Source organism: Temnothorax americanus, unplaced genomic scaffold (assembly GCF_048541705.1).
Source record: "Temnothorax americanus isolate GAGA-0224 unplaced genomic scaffold, ASM4854170v1 Scaffold33, whole genome shotgun sequence".
Lineage (NCBI taxonomy): Eukaryota > Metazoa > Arthropoda > Insecta > Hymenoptera > Formicidae > Temnothorax > Temnothorax americanus.
In genome coordinates this window covers 2248374-2268873 of record NW_027509475.1, presented here as the reverse complement: position 1 = coordinate 2268873, position 20500 = coordinate 2248374, and the positions used below count along the sequence as shown (strand labels likewise).

The following is a 20500-nucleotide window of genomic DNA, read 5'->3' as shown; positions in this document are numbered from 1 at the left end:
CCGCACGGACTCGAGGGATCCGCTCGGATCCACCTTCTCGGGTGGCGCGACGTGACGTAACGACGCGCAACGCCGAGTGAAATGCCGTCGGTCGCGAAGGTCGCGAGGGTGGTCGTCGATGGGTAGGAATGAGCGGCGACGGCGACGGCGACGGCGACGGCGACGAGGCAGTGATAACGTAAGTGGCGGTGGCGGTGGCGGTGGCGGTGGCGGTGACAGGGCTCTCGTCCGTGCGAACGGCCGCTTCGATCCGATCGATCTCTCTTCTCTCCCCCGGGTCCCGTTGGGTTTCTCCCGCGCTAAAACACCGCGTAGACGACGCTCGCGGATCCCCCCCGCACCGCAGCTACTTCCACGGACATGAAAACGTCCCCGTTCGCCCACGGTGAACTTTGACCGAGGACGAGGACGCGGACGCGGACGCGGACGAAGACGAGGAGGAGGGTTATATCCAGCCTCGCGCGGCGCGCACGCAGATCGACGGGCTGCGGGAGGCTACGACGCGACGGGCCGTGTCACCGAGGACCACTGGGAACCACCGGGGACCGCCCGGACCGCCGAGAACGCGCGGCGTGCGGCGTGCGGCGTGCGACGTGAATCTACGAAAAAGCACGCGCTAAAAAACACGGGCTACCGTGCTCTCTCTCTCTGTACGATGGGGGGGGGATGGCGACATCAAAACATGGCGAAGATGGCGTCATGCCTCTTCCTTCTACCGTGCTCCCTCGCGCGGCGCGGCGCGGCGCGGCGCGGCGCGGCTCGGCGCTCGGCGCAGCGAGCAGCGACCCCTTCCTTACATCCGGTCCGGTCCGGCTGCCGGACTCCGGAGTGCTCCGGAGTTGTCCGGAGTCCAGACATTCCCCTCTGCGCCTCTTCGATGTTGAATGTTGACCACTGGACGCGACGAGCGGCAGTGATAGCCAATGAGAGCTCTGCTTTTTCCGAACTGGAATTTTTCACTGGAAAAGCAGAGCTCCCATTGGATATCGCTCGTCGCGTCCAGGGGGGCCTATTACGGTTCTTGAAACTAGGTGAAGATACGAAAAGTGAACTGACTTACTAGATTTTGACCAATGAAATCGTATAATCAGAGGGATTTCAAGCAATACGAACAAACCTACCGTCACACCTGTCACCTGTCACCTGTCACCTGTCACGCGATTGAATGCGCAGAAGCGTAAAGTTTTTTTCTCTCGATCTGGCAGCACTGACTGGCACTGAGCCCGATTACTCCACTATCCGCTATCGCCGATTATTACTGAACGACGTTTTTGCAACGTCGTGACGTGAGTGGTCGTGGTCGTGGTCGTGACTCCGGACTCCGGAGTCGTGAGTCGTGGTGAGTGGTGAGTCGTCCAACGTTTTGCAACGTTTTCAAATTTTGTTACCTATTGCGCGATTTGTAAATATATTCTCTCTGATATTAGAATATAAATATAAATATAGACGATACAAACGCAGTCATGACGGAAGAGTTGAAGCTGGATCATCGCGCGAGAAAGAGGATCAAGGAGGTGAAAAAGAAGGCTCGACCAGGTAAAGAAGATGAAACTTGGGCGATTTGTAACCTACCTACCTACCTACCTACCTGCCTGCCTACCTACCTGCCTACCTGCCTACCTGCCTACCTGCCGTTAGTTACCGCAAAGTGACAACTGACGACTGACGAGTCGTCGACAACATATACATCGATATAACCTTTCTTCGTTTTCCGTTTCACGTGTCCGTTCGTCTATGCGTGGCGTTATCCGTTGTCCGTTAAACGGTTAAACGCCCAAGCTTGAAGCTTGACGCGTAATGAAATCGTCGCAAACGTACCGTGCTTACCGGCTCCGTACGTACGATTATTTCGCGAAGAAGAGTTGACTTGTCGAGTACCGTTCCCCGCTCTCGAGACCTTGAACCCCTCGAACGACGGTCGACGATGATGTAATTCGATTTCCCGAATAATCTTAATCCACTTGTCCGCCTTTAGGCATCCAATGTACGCATCTCGACGAGAATCTGCGATTCGTGGGATTTGTGGGAACACATTTATTTTATTACGTTACGTTATATTACGTCTGTTAGATGTAGAGATAAAAGTCCAGTGCCGAAAACTCCTAATGCGTCCTGTTTAGAGCTCGCGGATAAGGCAGCGTGGATTCAGCACGGCTACGCTAAGAGATTCCAAAAGTTTTGGGAATTTCAAGACAATGCCGAACGAATCGACGAGTCCAACGTGACTACGGAAGAATTCGTAGAAAAATACGAGAAACCTTATAAGCCTGTGATAATACGAGGTGTTCAAAATGGCTGGAGGGCCCAAAACAAATGGACTCGAGAGGTTGGTCTTTGTGTGTATCGTGATTTTTTTATTACATACGTAAGGATGTACGATTAAATGGATTATCGACGTATCTCTGTCCCGTATGACGTACGACGTATGAGACTCTCACCGGGTTGTTTCTCCTTTGCGAACGATTAAACTACCTACGTCGCCCCGATTATCATAAGCGAACTCTAAATTTTATTTGTCTACTCGATTGAAAAAGAAAAGACGTCTAGTCGTGTCTTCGATCCCAACTTGCGGAAATAAGTTTGATATAAGGATTACCGACTTTCTTCTTCGATTTCAGAGGCTAGCGAAGAAATATCGGAATCAAAAGTTTAAATGCGGAGAAGACAATGAAGGATATAGTGTAAAAATGAAGATGAAGTACTACGTTCGATACATGTTTAATAACGAAGACGATTCTCCTTTATACATTTTTGATAGCTCGTTTGGTGAACATCCGAGACGAAAAAAATTGTTGGACGATTATGTAATTCCTAAATACTTTCGAGATGATCTTTTTCGTCATGCCGGGGAACATCGAAGACCGCCGTATCGTTGGTTTGTTATGGGGCCTGCAAGATCTGGTAAATAGCTAGGTTAATACACTAAAACGGGTATGTGGATTTGCGTGTGTATGTGCGCGCGCGCGCGTCACTGAATTTTCTATCTAATAAAAAAAAAAAGGAGTAGGGGCGCTATTAAATATATAAATATATTGAAAGTGTGAAACAAAATTTTTTTTTTTTATGAAATTGTTTTCGAAATAGTTTAAATATTAAAATATTTATGTACTTGTGCTGTTTTCAAACTGCAATAGCTTCTAAAGACTTGGCGCATATATGCCGTGCGTCAATACGAATTTGTCTCGCGTGTTGTAATCGGCAGTTAATGAAGCGTAAAAAGATACGTTCTACTAAAAAAAAATTGCAACAGGTACAGGGATACATATAGACCCATTGGGTACCAGTGCGTGGAACGCGTTAATTTCCGGCCATAAACGCTGGTGTCTGTTTCCTACGCATACTCCTCGCGAACTTCTGAAAGTAACCGCGGGCGAAGGTGGGAAACAAAGAGACGAAGCTATTACGTGGTTTTCCATTGTCTATCCACGCACAAAACTACCTACTTGGCCAAAAGATTGTCGCCCGATAGAGATTCTGCAGACGCCTGGTGAGACCGTCTTCATTCCCGGCGGATGGTGGCACATCGTATTAAATCTGGACGAAACTATAGCGGTCACGCAGAATTTCTGTTCGCGCACCAACTTTCCGGTAGTTTGGCATAAAACGGTAATAACTCGATGCAAAATATAAATAATTTTGTTATTATAAAAGATTTTTCGTCATACGTGTTACGAAATATCAACGTAAGATTATTTAGCAAGGATACTTGGACGTATATGCATATACGGCACAAGCCCTATGAAAATTAACGATAACTTGATCGCAAACAGGTACGAGGAAGACCAAAATTATCGCGAAAATGGTTGAAAGTACTCAACGATAAAGAACCCGAACTGGCAACCTTAGCGGAAACTATAGACGTGAAAGAAGATACCGGTGTTGCCAGTGATTCATCGAGCGGTTCTTCGAGTAGCTCTTCGAGCAGTACCAGCAGTAGTCGATCCGAAGATAGCGAGGACGACAGTGGTCAAGAATCGCTTACCGCGCACAAAAAGAAAAAGAGGTATGTACAATACATATATAAAACGCCATACAGAAATGCTGCAAAATTATCGTGTACTATTCCTTTTTCCTCCTTTTTTTTCTTTATACAATCGATTTATTTTTCGTGACAATTATGATTATAATTAAGGCATAATACTGTTTTAAAATTTTCAGAAGAAAATTGACCGATAACCAACCCTGACAATATCCAGTATTTGGAACCTACAGAGACCTCAGACTGTACAGTATTAACCAACAATTATTATTTGTACTAAGAATAAATATTATAATTATTATAATTACGATCGTATCTTTATGTTCGTAACAAAATAAATATCGGATAAAGTATAATTTTTTTTTCCTATCGGACAATATTTTATCCAAGCCCTGCATTTTTAGGCATCTTATGATAATGCACATTATTCCTATTCCAAACAGACGTTAACGTTATAATTCGTCATCTTGTTAGTTAAGCGACAAACATGCGTATTGTCCTGCAGGTTTTTTTTATTGTCACAATTCCTAATATTTATTAAAATTACGATAGAGTCAAAACGTAAAAAAACCGTTTAGGAAGAATATTTTCAACAATCGATTAAAAAATCAATGCAATAGCAATGTATAACAAAAAAGGTACAAACTGATAATGAATGGATCAAGTGCGTTATCATTTAAATTAAACTAAAACTGTATAATTGCAAATTAAATATAATACGTGTAGTATATACGACACACATGTGTTAGCTTTTGAGTGAGTTGCTCCTGTAGAAGGTCCTTGCGTCTCGTTTATAGTTCCACAATTTCACAGTTCCATCGCTTCGTATCGACACGATGACCATGCAAAGCACCAAAGTGGAGTAAACAACATAGAAGCAAATAATAACGAATTAAACATCCGTACGCCCTAGACTGATGGACTTATTACGATACAATTGTCAAAAAACTGATTTTATTTTATTGAATTATTTATCTCTTTGTGGGATTTATATTGTACTGGCAAAAGAATGATTATTATTACATATTTTATTTCGTATATAGCGAGAAGATGCTCGTGGATCTCGTGTACTTATAAATTTAATCCTCTCAAACGTGACGTTCAATTTTGAAAATAGCTATGAATTTTGTAGCGGCGATTAAATTATGCCACCCCAAGATTTGCAGAAATAATGCGAACGTAAATATAGACACCAAGTTTGCAAAATGTAATCGCACATCTTTATTCGACTTTAAGCTTTTAGTATTAGTTACTGTATTGTATGGTATAGGGTTGCGTATAAAATGTATGGTAAAAACATTCGACGAAGGCATAACAAATAATGCAGCTTTACCGCCGCGTCGTGTGTAAAATCTTTTGAATATTGAAATACAGGTAACGGCATGCGCATTATCAGAAAAAATATTACAAGATAAACGGACGCACATTGACGCACGAGCAAAAAGCAAATAAGGTTAAAGGGAAACTGTGGAGATGGACATGGATAATGAGGAATCGGGTATACGCCACAGCTTCACCTCCCCAGAGCTGAAATCAACATCCGAGACGTTATTTTACTCGGGATATCACGTCGCGGCGTGCCGAACCGAAGTATGCATATCTGATACGCTAACAGTCATTTTACGGACCGTTAGAGAGTTATTGTATTATCGAATATCGTATTTTCGACACAGAGCTGGATATATAAAAGCATTAAAACATTTGGATTGTCTTACTTACTTGCTCGCTGTAAATATATGCTGCTGATTGGTCACGATAGCATTGATAGCAGAAGCGTGCGCTCGCACTTCTCCGATAGGCGTACATTCTCCTAAATGATCTTTAGGAACTGACCATGCTTTCAATATACCACCGCGACATCCCGAAATCATTATGGAACCGTTATTTATCGTGCACAATCCCAAAATCCAATCTTTGTGAGCGTTGTTTAGGGATTGAACCAATTCCATTTTGCTTACATCCCATCGTTTAATGCACATATCTCTAGAGCCTGAAGATGATTAATTAATAATAAATGATTTGAACTTGATCGCGCAGTGATACGCGCGACGAAAAAACGACGTGACGCACCGGAAAATAATGTAGAACCGATCGTTGCTAAGCATTGAACTCCGTCATAATGTGGTGGCGCTAAACTAACGGACGGTCCGGATATATTAGGCTCGGCGAGAGATATCAAATGATCCTTGCTACCCGCTATTACTCGACCATCCTCAGCAACGGCCAAGCACATAACGGCCGCTGTGTGTGGTGTGCTCAATCTAGCGGTGTACGTCAATTTACGAAGATCCCATATCCTAACTTTATCGCTAGCTGCAGTATATAGTTCCTGTTCGTCCAAACTGAGCGCTAAATCGTTAATCGTCGTTTCGCCCATGGGGACCTGAAGTATCCTAGACGGAGTCGATAATGCGATAGGGCCGCTTTGAGCTTGGCCCGAAGAAAGCAACGTTTTTATGCAGCTGTTGCCCGTTCTTAAATCCCAAACTTTAACGTATGCCGCGGATACGCTAAATAGAAGCTGATGAACAGCGGAATACTTTACGGCAACGACGTTATTAGGATGTCCACCTAAAGTCAAACTTTCAATTCCCGTCTCCAAGTCCCATACTTTCACGGTGCGATCTAAAAATTCACAAAGTAACTCGTTTGTTATTGCGGTCACGTTGTGCTTGATCAAATATATATATATATATATATATATATATATATATATATATATATATTTCTCGATTCGATCTGCGCATTCACGGTATTCATATATTATACCTTTCGAGCCGCTGAAAAGTAAATCTGACGTCACGCATATAGTAAGGACAGCTTTGCCATGTCCTTCCGCAACATGAGAACATTGCAAAATGGCCCGTGGTTGCACCTAATAGAAGAATGATATCTAATACTTGGGTCCGAAAGAGAGGCAGGAGGCTCGTTACCAGTTAGTGCTTACCTTGCCCTGATACTGCGAGATAATTCCTTTCATTGGTTGTGGCTCAGACGCGACTAGCTGCCTGTTCGCAGTTAATCTGGAGAATACGTTTTCCTCGCGGCTATTGAAACGTCTGTACGTAGTCGGTGATCCAGGAGGTGAAGATATATCCGTATGCGCTACCTGCTCCCTAATAGGTGTGTTATGTTAGCGTGTTAGTTTAGCCGGCATTTGGCTAATAATCATGCCGACTTGAAAATTATATTAAACATGCGTGCACAGGAAAGAGATAATGAAATATTATATTAATCCAGTGTATAGGAATATAGTGCACAATTAAGCACAATTATTCGTCATTTCAGCCATCGTCAAATGCAAATTTCGTACTTCGAAATATGTAAGTAAGGAACAGCCAAAAGGAGGTCTTTCGATAGCTATCGTATTTCCGCGTGTTGTTTACAAAATTTTGTCTTTTATTCTTTATCCTATATTACAAAACATATAATATTCTTATGTCTATACATATTGAAGATACATGTTCCGTATAAACTAGTCTTTTCTTATTGCAATTATTAATAACATGTTAATGTAAGAGTTAAATATATAGAAATGATATATCGCGTGTCAGATTCATTGCAGTAATATATACTGCATTATATATTACTGTAAAATCGATTAATGTACATGTCTTACTTATTTGTAAATGTATATAAACCTAGATTTATTTTTTTTTCCCATTAGGTTTTATTATTAGAGAAAACGTATACTCCATATTATATGCATGTGCGTACATATATTGATATATGTATAGTATGGATAGTTTCATATATATATATATATATATATATATATATATATATATATAGATATATATACTATCCACATATAAGGTTATATTTTATTTCACAATGTGTAACTCTTGGAAATGTTTATCGTAATGCCTGACAAGTTCAGAGACATTATATATAGGTATATAGGTATATGGAGAGTAATAAAAAAACGAGAATACTTCTTGTAACATAACGCAACTAAATGCGTATATTTTGTAACAACTTATGTACGGAAAAGTTGGTCCCCCCCCCCCCATGAAATCTGTAGCATTTAATATTTTTTCACGTTCATTTTAATGTGCGCGCATTCAAATTATTAATTATTATATTCTTAGGCACGAAATACTTGCACTCGATTCCTGTCTCCAACAAAATCAATAAAATAAAGATTACCCCGAGAAAATAAAAGTCATCTAGATAGTGCATAGAATAGGACGTCAAGAAAGAAATATATAAGGAATACAAGAACAAGAATGTGCTGCGGGATAATCACTCACATGGAGCCTCCACCAGGATGAATCGGCCGTCGCAGAGCTCTGGGCGATGTACTGTCGCGACGACTCAAAGTTGGCGAGCCACCAGTACTACCGTACTGATTTCTCGTTAATACCAGTCCTCTGTACGCGGAAATTGAAACAAACAAACATAAATATATTGTAGAATTGTACATTCATATAGAGAATTACTATACGTAGTAAATTTCCCGAATGGTACATCACTTTCGCAAACCGATGAGATTTGCACGTACAAGTCCGATATAGTCGTATACTTACTTTAGACTACCTGGTGCACTGGGGACCCTAGTAAGAGGATGATTATGATTTTGATTCTGATCGTCTGCCTTGACATTTTCAGGATTAGCGTGTATACCATAGAGAAGTTCTTGTGGTTGCGTTGTTCTTCTTCTAACTTTACTATTACGCTGTCTTTCTTCGCCAAGTATAATTTGACCGTAACTTTCACTATCAAACGAAATATGAATAAAAATGAAATGCATACAATATTAATGCAGAAAATAAATGTCGCGGAAAATAATCCGTACATAAAAAGAAAAAAGTAGTTTAATTCGATCGCTTATAAAAATATTGTTGAAATCAACATGTAAATTATACATTCTTGAAAAAATGCTGCCACTTCGAAAGACTTGAAGTAAAATGGAAAATTATATCGAAAGAGCGATATATACCGTCGCTTGACTTACTTATCAGGAGAGGAGCTTCTTGAACTGGCTGGGCTATAAGCCGATACATTGTTCTGATTGTTTGTGAGAGATAAAAGATCTCTATCGCGTAAAACGTGCTCCAACAATTGATGTTGTACATCGCTTTCTTGCGCAACTTGATTGAGTCGCGATTCCATATCTCGCACCTCGAGCTGCTTTTGCGCAGCTATGCAGCTTTGCTCCACGGTAAATGCGAGCATTCGTTGAAGTAAGTACCGTGCTTCGTCTACCGTTCGAATTGTAGAGATGAGCGTTTCGACACCGGGTTCATTCTCCGCTTCACCATCGCCCATCTCGACCATGTCCCGCTGACATTCCGCAATACTATCCTGTAGAATTTTGTACATTACAGTAACATAGAAATAGGGACGATCGTTAAATCGCATTAAACCGTTAATGTACATTACCTGTAGATAACTGATTTTACTTTCCACATTATCGATTTCTTCGTCGATATCGACGGTATCGCCTCTCGCGCTTGTAATTTGACTCCTCTGTTTTTGAAGCTTCTCCAAATCTCTTCCCAACTCTTCTCTTTCTTGAAGCAGTCTTTCCATCTCTCTCTCCGTTTCCGCGGCAGCTTGTTTCGCTAACGCTTGTTTAGCGATCGTTCTCTCGAACGTCTGCCACCTTTGCTTCAGTGCTTTAGGATTAAGTGACTTGACTGCACGACCGGCAGCTTTTTGACTCAATCCTTTATCCCTTTTTCGTAGTGCCGTCACTTCCTCTTGTTTACGCCTAAGAACAACTTCCTTCATTCTCTTGTCGGCTTCTAGCGTTCTGATCACGTTTGCATGCCTACGACTTTCCTTACGTAACTGTGCTATTTCTCTATTGCGTCTCAGTTCGTTTTCTTTGTGCCGTTGGGCTTCTTCCCGCATTTTATTTAAAAGTTTTACCTTTGCCCTCTTCATTTCCGAAAGCTCGTTTCTCAGGCCTCTCAACCTACTTTCATTCTGAGACTGGTTCTTCAATAACCTTGCATGTTCTTTTTTAGCAGATTGCAGAAGACGCATCTCTTTTTGCATGTTAGCGAGCTTCTTCTCGTACTCGTCGCGCAATTTTTTCACTTTTTCGGTAGGCGGTGTAGGTTGTTGCTGCAAAGACAACAACACTTTGTCCCTTTCTTCTCGAGTGTCTCTAATACGAGCTTGCAATTGAGACAATTTATCCTCATAGTGCTGCTTCATAGTTTGTAAACGTCTTTGAGAGAGCTCAAGCTCTTGTATCAAGCGCTGCTTAACATCGATATCGGAAGTTAGCGCTTCTAATTCACGACCCATAGCTGCCTCTTCTTCGTCTTCTTCTGCAAAAATGAAAATGACACGATACGATTAGGCCATTAGGCTGTGGTGTTTCCGTCGTACCAAGTGCGTCGCATAACTGTAAAAGAGACTAAAAATATATACGTGACAAAGAACAGGACACATGCGTTTAAACGTGCCTTTACGATCGGAATCGTCGTCGGAATCATCCTCGCTTGCGGAATCCTGTGCATTCTCCGCGTCATCTATTTCTCCCTCGTCCATTGACCTGGTAGTATTACCACCGTGACTGTGTTGTTCTTTCAAGGCTCTTAACGTTTCCATCTCTTTTTCAACGTCTCTTTTAGCGTCGATCAACACGGACGCAGAATCGGAATGAAACGAACTATCCCCGTATGGATTCGCCGCGTTAACCTAATGAAAAAAAAAATTTCATCGATATATCGAGGTCGGTAAATCCGTTACATCTATTACATCATTGTAACTGCGATATACCTGCATTTGCCTTTTTTTTAATTGCTGATACATAGCTTCCGCTTCCAATAGACGAGCTCTCAACTCTTCTATTTCTTGAACGTAGCCCTGTATCAAGCCGGTCACTTGGTCATCACCTTTGCTCGATGCCGCTAGCCATTGACCCGCTGCTTTTTCCGCCAACAACAGAGCATTCTTGGCGGTCAACGCCTCAACCGTCTCCGAAAGTGCTTTCACTCTGGTGCGAAGACTCTGTAATTCGCTACTCAGCATTTGATTTTCACGCCAGGCGTCGTTAACTCCGTCTTCACCGACGATTCTCTTGCCTAAAGAAAAGAAAGACAGACGTACGTGTAACGTTACACGCAAGACAGGAAGCTTAAGACGGTTTCGAACATACCTTGCCTATATTCCATCAGTTCCAATTGAAGCTGTTGAATCTCTCGTCGTAGCGAAGCGATCGTTCTCGAGCTCTTGTCCTGGTTAATGGTAACTTTATTCTTTATATTTCTCGCTCGATTCGCGTATTTTAACGTACTCAGAGTTTCCATAAAATCTCTGTCGCTTGGCGATACACACGCTATCATAACCGTTTGACTATTTCCTGCAACGTACGCGTAATTGATGGAACATCGTAAAATAGACGACGATAAAATCTTAACGCCTCGCACATACTCGGAAGCACTTTGCTCTTTGTTAAACTATACTTATATACGATATAGAGACGTTTTACCTCCGAGAGAATCTTGAAGCAATCTGGTTAACTTTGAGTCTCTGTACGGTATGTGCGAGGCTTTCTTCGTTTTATCACCGAGAGCAGAAATGACGTTACCCAGGGCCAACTATGGAAAAAGATACAGGGTCACGATACACACACACACGCGCGCGCGCGCGCAATCTCTGCTTTTATCAATCATTCTTATTTAAGTGATTTCCTCGAAAGGATCTACCCTTACCAATCCACAATTAATAGAAATGCCTTCCTTCGCTCTGTCACCGGTAGCGCCCGTTCTCTTTAATCTCTCGGAACCGGCCAAATCGACAAAGTGAAATTTGGCGGTTAACGTTTCAAATTCATTCGCTAATTCGACACCACTCGTGTCGACATCCGCGTCAGGATCTTCGACTTTGACGCATCTTTGCTGTTCGACGTACAACGTAAATATCGCGTGCGATCTGGAGGACTGCGCGTTCATTTGCGTAGATCCGGTCGTGCGCGATAACGCGCCCAATCGAAGATACTCCAAGGCTTGTTCGGGGCTGGTGACGACGCGCGGCTCTACGCCAGCCAGATGTATGTTACCCATCGTATCCTCGTGAATACGCGCGCCACCCCTCGGTCCTCCTGGCTCCAACAAATCTTTCAAATCTTCGTTATATAATTCCAAGAATTGTGCCGTAACCTGGTGACAAGGGACGCGTCGTCATTGAGAAAGCTTGGGTGTCGTCTAAATTAAAGAGATGAGATTCTAAAGTTGCTAAACGGACCTTAAACTCCGGAGGCATTTGCACGCGTTCCCTCGCGCGCCGCTGTTTATCCGCTATTCCATCGAAAAGATGTCTAATAGCTCTAGGTATGATCCCGACGACAGTCTCGTCGACCTCTACGTCAAAACCGGTGCCCATAGTGTAAGTTTTACCGGAGCCGGTTTGCCCGTAGGCAAGAACCGTCGCGTTGTAGCCGTTCAGCGCGCCTTCCACGAGACGGCTCACGCATGTTTCGTAAATCGCGCTTTGATTCGCCTGAGTATCGAACGCGTAGTCGTACGTAAAGGCCTTGTCAGGTCCGAGAAAAACTTGCGGCTCCCCTTGAGGTACCTGAGTACAAATCCTGCACATGTCGATTACTTCGCGAGCTACTTGAGGCCTTATTCTGCAACAGACAACCGACGATCGTGCTAAAATTTTCAATTTTCGTGCTATACACGTGTTAAAAAACGATAAGGAACAAGCGCTTTTGAATAAATGATATATCGTATTTGAAATCCCGTTTGAAAGTCGACGACTCAATATATATCGTCGTCATCGTCGATGATGTTGACGAAGGTCGCTCGTCGCTCGCATCTCCAACTCTCGGAAGGTGGACGCACCACCGCACCGGCGCGGCGGCATGCGTATCGGCGTATCTTAAGCGAACTGTAATTAAGCCTACGGCCTACGCGCTTGTGTCATAAAAGGACACGCTCTCGAGGCTCGAGACTCGCGAGTCAAGTTTCTTCTGGCGTGATGTAAAACGTAAGCGAAAAAAGTCGAATCTCTTTTCTCTTATCTCGCGCGCGTTCCATGTCCCTTCGGCCTCCGCCCTCGTAACGAACGAGGAGACTCAAATTCAATATTGAGCGATCACTTTTTATTATTATACCCGTACTCCGGCACGGCGCGCCGCGGTATTCCTTTACGTCTTACGTCAACCAAGGAGATCGAACGCATAGCGCGACAAGTTACAAAGGACAGCGTGTCTTGTATCCGTCAGCGTGAGAATTTGCAACGGCAAATTGTCTTTTTATTATTTCCAACGTGAGAAACTGTTCACCGGCGTGTCTCAACCGTCCGAGAGCCCGAGAGCGATTTCAGTTCTATATAAATGTATAATTTACTTACCGCACGGCAACGCGTACGCTCGAATCGTCCGCCATCTCGCTACGTGCGGCTATCAGTCGTCTATGTGAGGATCCTGAGGATACCGAGGATCGAGAAGACAGCTTTCGCTGTATTAGGCTAAAATTAGGCCAAAATGGGCCGAAGGCGAACGACTGCGGGCAGTTCCTCCGCTATGCGACAAAGCCAAGAACATTGTGCATCGTGCTCGCGCACGCGTTATCAGGCACGATAATCGTGAAAACTCGACATCTCTCATGGGTGACTGTCATGTCATCTCTCGCAAATCTCACTTATATAGTCACTACTTCCTACTCGCTTAAACCAGTCACCAAACAATCGCGAATCGCGACCTTAGCGTGGGAGTGAGAGCCTTGAGCTGCCTGAAGTCTGTCAATATCAGTCAATGGGCCAATTCCTTTCAGTGACTCCTCCGCTACGTGAAACACTTGTATTACGGACACGTATACGTGTAGTAAAATTCATTTGAGAGGCCGCGCGTCAAGCACGCGTTGGACTCGTTGGAGTTGGAGTTGGAGTTGGAAACGATCCCAGCCTGCCCACTGCCCAGCCATCAGCCATCAGCCATACCGCCATACCACACACTCGTGACGTGACTCGTGACACAGACTCAGCTGTCACAGACGACACAGACGCACAGTTACCAACAGTTACTAGTTACAGTTTACACAGCGAAAAATATCTGCATACGGGCGCCATCTATCCGGTATCGTTGCAAGTTGCAAGACACTAATGGTATTTGATGGTAATTTCGTAATTTCTACACCGATACCGACGGTAATTTATTGGTTGCCGGTAAGGCCATTTTTAGAAGAATCCTAAAAATCTATTATTCATATACATATATAAACAAAAAGAAAAGTTAAGCATTGTTTGCTAAATCGCGGGGTACCAATAATTGACGTATACATAATTTTAATAACGATATAACCACTAGATTAAGTAATAATTAAATCAATTTAGTCGCTGTATCGCACAGATACTAAAAAATATATTCAAAACATTACACCTCGATTTTACAGAAATAGATGTAATAAATTAAAAGATATTAAATCCAGTTCTCGTCTCAACTTCTCTTCTTGTTGGATATTGTCGAACCATCTCGATACATGAATATATTGTGCCTTCTGCTGATAGTTCAATTCTTTCTGTAACGAAGCAAGGGCAGGGAAATATGAGAATTGCGAATGAGAATGCCCTATTGGGGCTATTAGTGGTAGTGCTATTACCATTATAGAATGTAGAACGTAATACAACGCAATGTCCGCGACAGTCTTCTTTGTACCAGTTATATATGGTACATCTTTTAATACCGCATTCAATTCCTAATAATCAAAAGACATTGTGTTTTATCGATATTACGTTTTCCATTTCCACGTAGGGAATACGTAATACGTACTTTATATATATATATATATATACTAATATACCTACATTTAATATTCTTTTGGCATTGACAGGAACCGCCGCATGATTGACACAGATTACAATATACTCTAACCACTGATGTATCAATGCTTGTGCTTCTTTCTCATCGTCAACAACGCCAAGTATATCGGAGCATTTTGAACTCCTTACGAGCGCTTGCACAATAGTGCCGAAGCCTTGAGTGGGCGGCAAATTCTTTTCGTATTCTGGACCGAATACTACCTGAAACAATCATTTGCGATATACGGCGACGCTAATTTAATCACAATTGTCCATTATGTTCCGTCGTCATCGAATGTTGATTCGATTCGGCGACATTTAGCGAGGGCCGAGGGAATGTTCTCGTCGTTCAACGTTTACACACACGGAACAAATCCCGTCAATCGTCATCTCCATTGTGACGATCGACGTCAAATTAATAGCTTACGTTTTTATCGGAAACTTGCAGCTTTCCTGGAGAAACATCGAGATATCGCGCTATTCTTTCTACACAATCGATATTACGCAAACCCATAGCGGGGAGAATGTAAACGCAATATTCGGGAACTGGAAACGCGATCGTGTCAAGTGTGGAGTGTGGACCGGTGTGGAAGACAATCCTGGACAATCCCACCGTGCGCCGACGGCCGACGCCTAACGCCCTCTTCTTTCAACGAGCATCACGACTGACTCGTTCGATATTTCCAACATTGTATTTATCGCTTTTTCACTTTTTGACGGATCTCGGACCGCACGGAATCCAGAGCATCGAGACTATCGAGGGTCAAACCGCGTTCCGTACTCTCACGATTGTCACTGAAATATCGTACCGAGAATTTTTAATTGTTCCATTCGTGACGTAGGATAAGGATTTTCGTCGGAACTTGTAAAGTTTGTTTAATAAAACGCAATGGTCTACGAAACGCGTTGATTGTAATTGATACGATACAAGTATACGGTCCATTATTTAATGGAAACGCTGACAATGGTTAATCGTTTCGTCATCTTTACCGCTATCGCTTCTGTGCGCCACGCAACGCTATATTAATGCTGTTAATGATCGAGGACGATATAAAAAGAACGACTGTATAACGCGTATATGGCTTTATACGGTGTACGCAATCCTAAATTATTTATTATACGAAATATGCTGCCAGTTGTGCCATTTTGTCCTTTGGCGGTTTAGGTTTGCCTCGGTTACGACTCTTGGCGTGACCTCGACCACGCGTGACGACTGGTTTCGAAGCTACCGCGCGATGCTTTTCCACTAACGCGGCGAAAGCTGGAGTACAAAACACACAGCCGGACATTTCGGTCGCTTCGTTGGGGAGTTTACTTTTATCCTGAAATCAAACGAGATGTGTGAACGAACGCGGTTGCACGTTCGATCGGCGACGATCGTTACCGGCCGCGGCCCCGGCGCAGATTGTCTCTGCTTACCTGTTTGTATTCGACGGTCACTAATTGTGCGCCACAATCACACGTATCTGTATCGACTGTCACTTTATGCGCGTTCTCAAATAGATGGATAATAACGTCGCAACGATTACATCCCAATTTCCACTTGGGTGCGGCCGAAGGATCCAGTACAAGTATACCTAGATCGCATTCCAAACAGCTGGATAAGCCATTTGAATTCATGCCGTGCGGGCATGTCGGATGCGTGCATGAATTGCAACCGCTCATTCCTTTTTTCATGTCCCTAAATTTGAGAAAGAATATTTAGAGTTCTCTCTCTCTCTCTCTCTCTCTCTCTCGACATACCTGAACGGTGGATTGTTATAACAATATGGACAAAATGTATAACTTTTTCCTCGTGTACCGGTCGACCACGAAAGTAATTCAAAGTCGTCCAATGGACACTTTAATTCTTTGTATATTCGTATGTTTCCATTTTGTGGTAAATTGTAAGTTTCGTTACAATGCGCGCAATGCATTCTAGATGGCTTTGTTTGTATGTATTTCATATATCGGCGACATTTTCCACATCTGTAACGCATATACATATATATAATACATGATGAGAAATCGAAAAAAGAGCGAGTAAATATGTAGAGCGTTCGTTATATAAAAGTTATATACGCATATGTATAATAAAATATAAAAAGTTGGCAAAAGATCAACACAACCGGTATGCACTGCCAGTAGGAGACTATTCGTATACCTAGAGTGTGCTTTGCCCGATGCCGATAGCGGCGAAAACGAAACTTCGAACAACTGATCCATAGCTTCTATACTTTGTACAAAATAATGGAATTTTTGTTTGAAAATTTCTACGGTATGTTGTAATACCGCGTGAAAATCAGCTCGACCTAATGCTATTAGGTTTAATTGTTCTTCCACTGCGGATCTCATTGTGGGTAAAACTAATTCGGGATCTATCTAATAAAAAGGGGATACATATTTAGTATTTTGTAAAAGACACCGTATATTATTATACGTTGACCAAACCGATCAAAACCAAAGATACCTTCTGGTATCCATGGACCAAAACGATACCGAGAGAAGTAGGTATTAATTTTCTGCCTGCTGCGACGGTAACGTAATTTCTAATGCAGATATTATTTATGTGCACAGGGATCGAAGCGTCTGTCCCAATGCCGTGTTTTTCCATCAGAGATATTAATTCTGCCTCTGTTAAATAATCCGGTGGCTGTGTGTAACATTCGACTAATTTTGCCTGTAATAAGGAAACGAGACGTTCCGCGCGACGCGGTCGTTGCGTAATTCTCTTTTTTAAGATATGGCCAAAGAAATCGAGATAGTAAATAAATACAACGTTACCTCTTGTATATTTACTTTCTCGTCGGATGTAAATTTCGGCAGGGTATCACTACCGCCGAGTGCTTGCCAAGTAAGAATACTCGTGTAGCCAGGACTCAACAGGCTGTGACCAGTAGCCGTAAATATTTCCATGCCTATCTCGAACTTTACCGTGGTACTCAAGTACTTGCAATCCCGCGCCAGCTACGATTCAAAATAGAAAGGGGAAAATATATGTACATATTATATATAGGTATTACGATACAAGTAAAGATTTGCTTTAAAGTTTTACAAATATCTCAATATTAAACATACCGTAGCGATAAAATGTCGCGTTATATAATCGTACAATCTCCATGAATCACCATCGAGTTCATTTCTGGTTGCGTGTTTCATGGGTGTTATAGGCGGATGATCACCCGCATCGTGACCTTTCTTTGGCCTATTGATTCCAGCCGCTATTATTTTGCGAACTTCCTCGCCCCATTCTGGGCTACTCTGCTGTTGCTTCAGCGTTGAACTTGAATAAAGTAAAATGATTGAACCACAAATATATCGAGTGCCGCGTGACGCGGGCATCGTACGTGTGTAACCGTTTATCTGAAATAATCTTACAGCAGATCAACATTTTCAGAATACGACGTTGTCTCCGTTCGAGGATAACTTATGTATCCTTGAATATAGAGTCTTTCCGCAATTTGCATAGCGTGTTGTGGACCCATTCCCAATCCAGAACTTGCAACTCGCATCAATTCTACCGTATTTAATGCTATAGGTCGCGATTTGGATTTTTCTGCGCTTTGCACACTCACTACGCTATACAAAAATTTACTTTAAATGCTGTAATCTTTTCAACGTGCCAAGATTCTTAAATATGCAAGACACAACTCACGTTGCTCGATCGTGTTCTTTAACGTGGCTTAAAAACATGGTTGCAACTTCTTTGTCAAAAGAACGTACACGATTCCAACTTAATACAATATCTTGACCATCGGAAGACTTGACGGTTACCTAAAAATAATAATAATAAAAAAAATATCGTTATAGAGACAATCGCAAATAAAAAAGAAGAATGGAGAATCTCAAATCAAAATGTTATATATAATATATATATATAAACATTTCGAGATAAAACACAATTACATAGATACATACTTGCAGTACCCAATATGGATCTGGCTTAAAGGTTTGAATTTCGTCGTGTCTCTGTACACAGAAACCTAACGTTGGCGTTTGGCACGGACCATAAGAAATGAGAGATACATCTAAATCTCCATATTTACCCTGAAAGTATAACAACTTATTCGTATATCCCAATATTTAAATTTTTCATAACGCGAATATGCGATGCAAAGACAGTAGCGCCGTACTTGAAAAAATTTAGTTTGATATCTCGTAAATGCACAGCCTATTCGTAAATCTAACTCCTGACGCGCGTCAACGCTTTTGGCTTCATTTTCATTGGGCTTTGTCAGATTAGCCAAAGCAGATTTTATATCTTTCTCCGTAATGGCAGAGAATCGTGCCCGCCATATATCCTATCGGAGAGAGAAAGAAAGCTGTTCGATAAAAACATATTTAAATCATAATCAGCGATCCGTCGTAGAAAAACAAAAAGAATCAATAGCTTCAATATCCACAAGTATGTCGGTGTACAAGCAACTTACATTTATATGTAATTTTCCGTGCATTCCTTGCTGCACCGCATTTATAACTTCAAAGCAAATATTTTCACCTTCCTTGTCGCAATCCAGCCATAACACTAAATAATCGCACGGCGCTCCTTCTTTGGCCAAAAAGTATGGTATTTTCAGTTTCGGTACCGCTTCCTTTTTCTCGGTTGAACAGGAGAACAATTCAGCCTGAGATATATAGATGAACAAAAAATTCAGTTATTCTGTACTTAACAAAAAACAAAACTGCAATATAATTTAATCTTACCGGATCTACTTTGTCCCAGTTGTTGTATTTTCCAATAAAGTCCAATGTCGTAACGTGTCCGCATACAGAGGTCATTTTAAAGTTTACGGTCTCGGATCTAAATTGACCTACCCATTCGTGAACGGAACAAGAGCCGTTCAGTCCTAGAGACATTCGTAGAAAAAATTTATTATTATAGAGAAGGGGAAGAGAGAAGGGAGCACGTCAAGAGTTATCAACGCACCTTTTCTGGTACTACATCGTCCATTACTCAATATATTGGCCAGGGATGCTGCCAGAGAAGGTTTTTCAGCTACCATCAATGCGGTTTTCATTTTGACGCGATATTTTCTTCATATGGCATTAGAAATTACAACGGACTTCTTCTTCCGTCACGTGGGTTATGTGGCACCGCTTCCCAATACTCGGACGGGCTCGACACGGCCAGCAACGGCCGCCAGGACACTCGACACTCGACCCTCGACCCTTGACACTCGGCAGTCGGCAGAGTCTATAGTCTGTAAAGTCTGTTCGTCTGTTCTGCGCTGGGTCTACAATGCGAGTCGTGGGAAATTGACCAATCACAGAAACGAAGCCATGCGATATCGCGGGCTACTTCGGGCTACTTTCAATTTCACGCATGAAGGTGAAATTTCATGGGCAGTGAAAAAGGAGCAGCGGCAGATCGTACCGCGTGGCTACAAAATAGAGAAGTTGTCAAATTTCTACAACTTCTCTATTTTGTAGCCACGCGGTACGATCTGCCGCTGCTGCTTTTCACTGATGCCCATAAAATTTCACCGCATCATTTATCCTTGAGGGCCGGTATCACAGTCTCCGCGTAAACTCACTCTTCGTCTCTTTCTAGGGGGATAGTTAGAAAGAAATGCGGAGTGAGTTTACGCGGAGATACCGGCCCTTTTTTTTTACACTCGATGAACAACAATAGGGCCAGGGTTGCGTTCCAAAATTCACTCTGGGTAACTAAAATCTATAGTTTACGTCACGTATGTACACTGTAGCATTTTAGTTAACTGGAGTCGATCTCCTAACGAGAACGTATGCGCAAATCTCTGCTCTTAAAGAAAGCTGCAA

General features: G+C 42.4%; 4 protein-coding genes across 8 annotated transcripts; 1 reads left to right on the top strand and 3 right to left on the bottom strand.

The window, feature by feature from the left end:
• Positions 1 to 43: 43 nt before the first annotated feature.
• Positions 44 to 4283, top strand: Psr (bifunctional arginine demethylase and lysyl-hydroxylase PSR). 4 transcript variants are annotated; one of them, XM_077413508.1, is made up of 8 exons: positions 44 to 178; positions 1206 to 1339; positions 1447 to 1536; positions 2121 to 2326; positions 2619 to 2901; positions 3251 to 3606; positions 3771 to 4003; positions 4159 to 4283. In XM_077413508.1, the coding sequence occupies exons 3-8, from the start codon at positions 1464 to 1466 to the stop codon at positions 4184 to 4186; spliced, it is 1179 nt and encodes a 392-aa protein (XP_077269634.1). In that variant the 5' UTR covers positions 44 to 178; positions 1206 to 1339; positions 1447 to 1463; the 3' UTR covers positions 4187 to 4283. The 4 variants fall into 4 exon arrangements, with proteins under 4 accessions (XP_077269634.1, XP_077269632.1, XP_077269633.1 ...); XM_077413506.1 differs by having other exon boundaries at positions 1428 to 1536; XM_077413507.1 differs by having other exon boundaries at positions 1206 to 1346.
• Klp31e (kinesin-like protein 31E) lies at positions 4036 to 14057 on the bottom strand. 2 transcript variants are annotated; one of them, XM_077413450.1, is made up of 16 exons: positions 13298 to 14057; positions 12185 to 12569; positions 11653 to 12099; positions 11430 to 11538; positions 11097 to 11300; positions 10718 to 11022; positions 10402 to 10636; positions 9365 to 10263; positions 8937 to 9286; positions 8509 to 8697; positions 8233 to 8352; positions 6927 to 7095; positions 6749 to 6854; positions 6050 to 6604; positions 5699 to 5969; positions 4036 to 5506 (listed from the first exon to the last, which is right to left on the bottom strand). In XM_077413450.1, the coding sequence occupies exons 1-16, from the start codon at positions 13330 to 13332 to the stop codon at positions 5434 to 5436; spliced, it is 4452 nt and encodes a 1483-aa protein (XP_077269576.1). In that variant the 5' UTR covers positions 13333 to 14057; the 3' UTR covers positions 4036 to 5433. The 2 variants fall into 2 exon arrangements, with proteins under 2 accessions (XP_077269576.1, XP_077269575.1); XM_077413449.1 differs by having other exon boundaries at positions 4036 to 4800.
• Positions 14058 to 14258: 201 nt separating this feature from the next.
• Aimp3 (aaRS-interacting multifunctional protein 3) lies at positions 14259 to 15500 on the bottom strand. Its single transcript, XM_077413522.1, has 4 exons — positions 15171 to 15500; positions 14750 to 14965; positions 14545 to 14640; positions 14259 to 14463 (listed from the first exon to the last, which is right to left on the bottom strand). The coding sequence occupies exons 1-4, from the start codon at positions 15255 to 15257 to the stop codon at positions 14332 to 14334; spliced, it is 531 nt and encodes a 176-aa protein (XP_077269648.1). The 5' UTR covers positions 15258 to 15500; the 3' UTR covers positions 14259 to 14331.
• A 291-nt stretch (positions 15501 to 15791) lies between these two features.
• On the bottom strand, positions 15792 to 20086 carry Top3beta (DNA topoisomerase 3-beta). The gene is made up of 14 exons (XM_077413455.1): positions 19650 to 20086; positions 19427 to 19569; positions 19153 to 19347; positions 18856 to 19023; positions 18641 to 18769; positions 18378 to 18496; positions 18101 to 18301; positions 17801 to 18005; positions 17507 to 17689; positions 17193 to 17402; positions 16887 to 17104; positions 16487 to 16711; positions 16163 to 16424; positions 15792 to 16065 (listed from the first exon to the last, which is right to left on the bottom strand). Exons 1-14 carry the CDS (start codon positions 19738 to 19740, stop codon positions 15859 to 15861), a joined length of 2556 nt encoding a protein of 851 aa, XP_077269581.1. The 5' UTR covers positions 19741 to 20086; the 3' UTR covers positions 15792 to 15858.
• Positions 20087 to 20500: the final 414 nt, after the last annotated feature.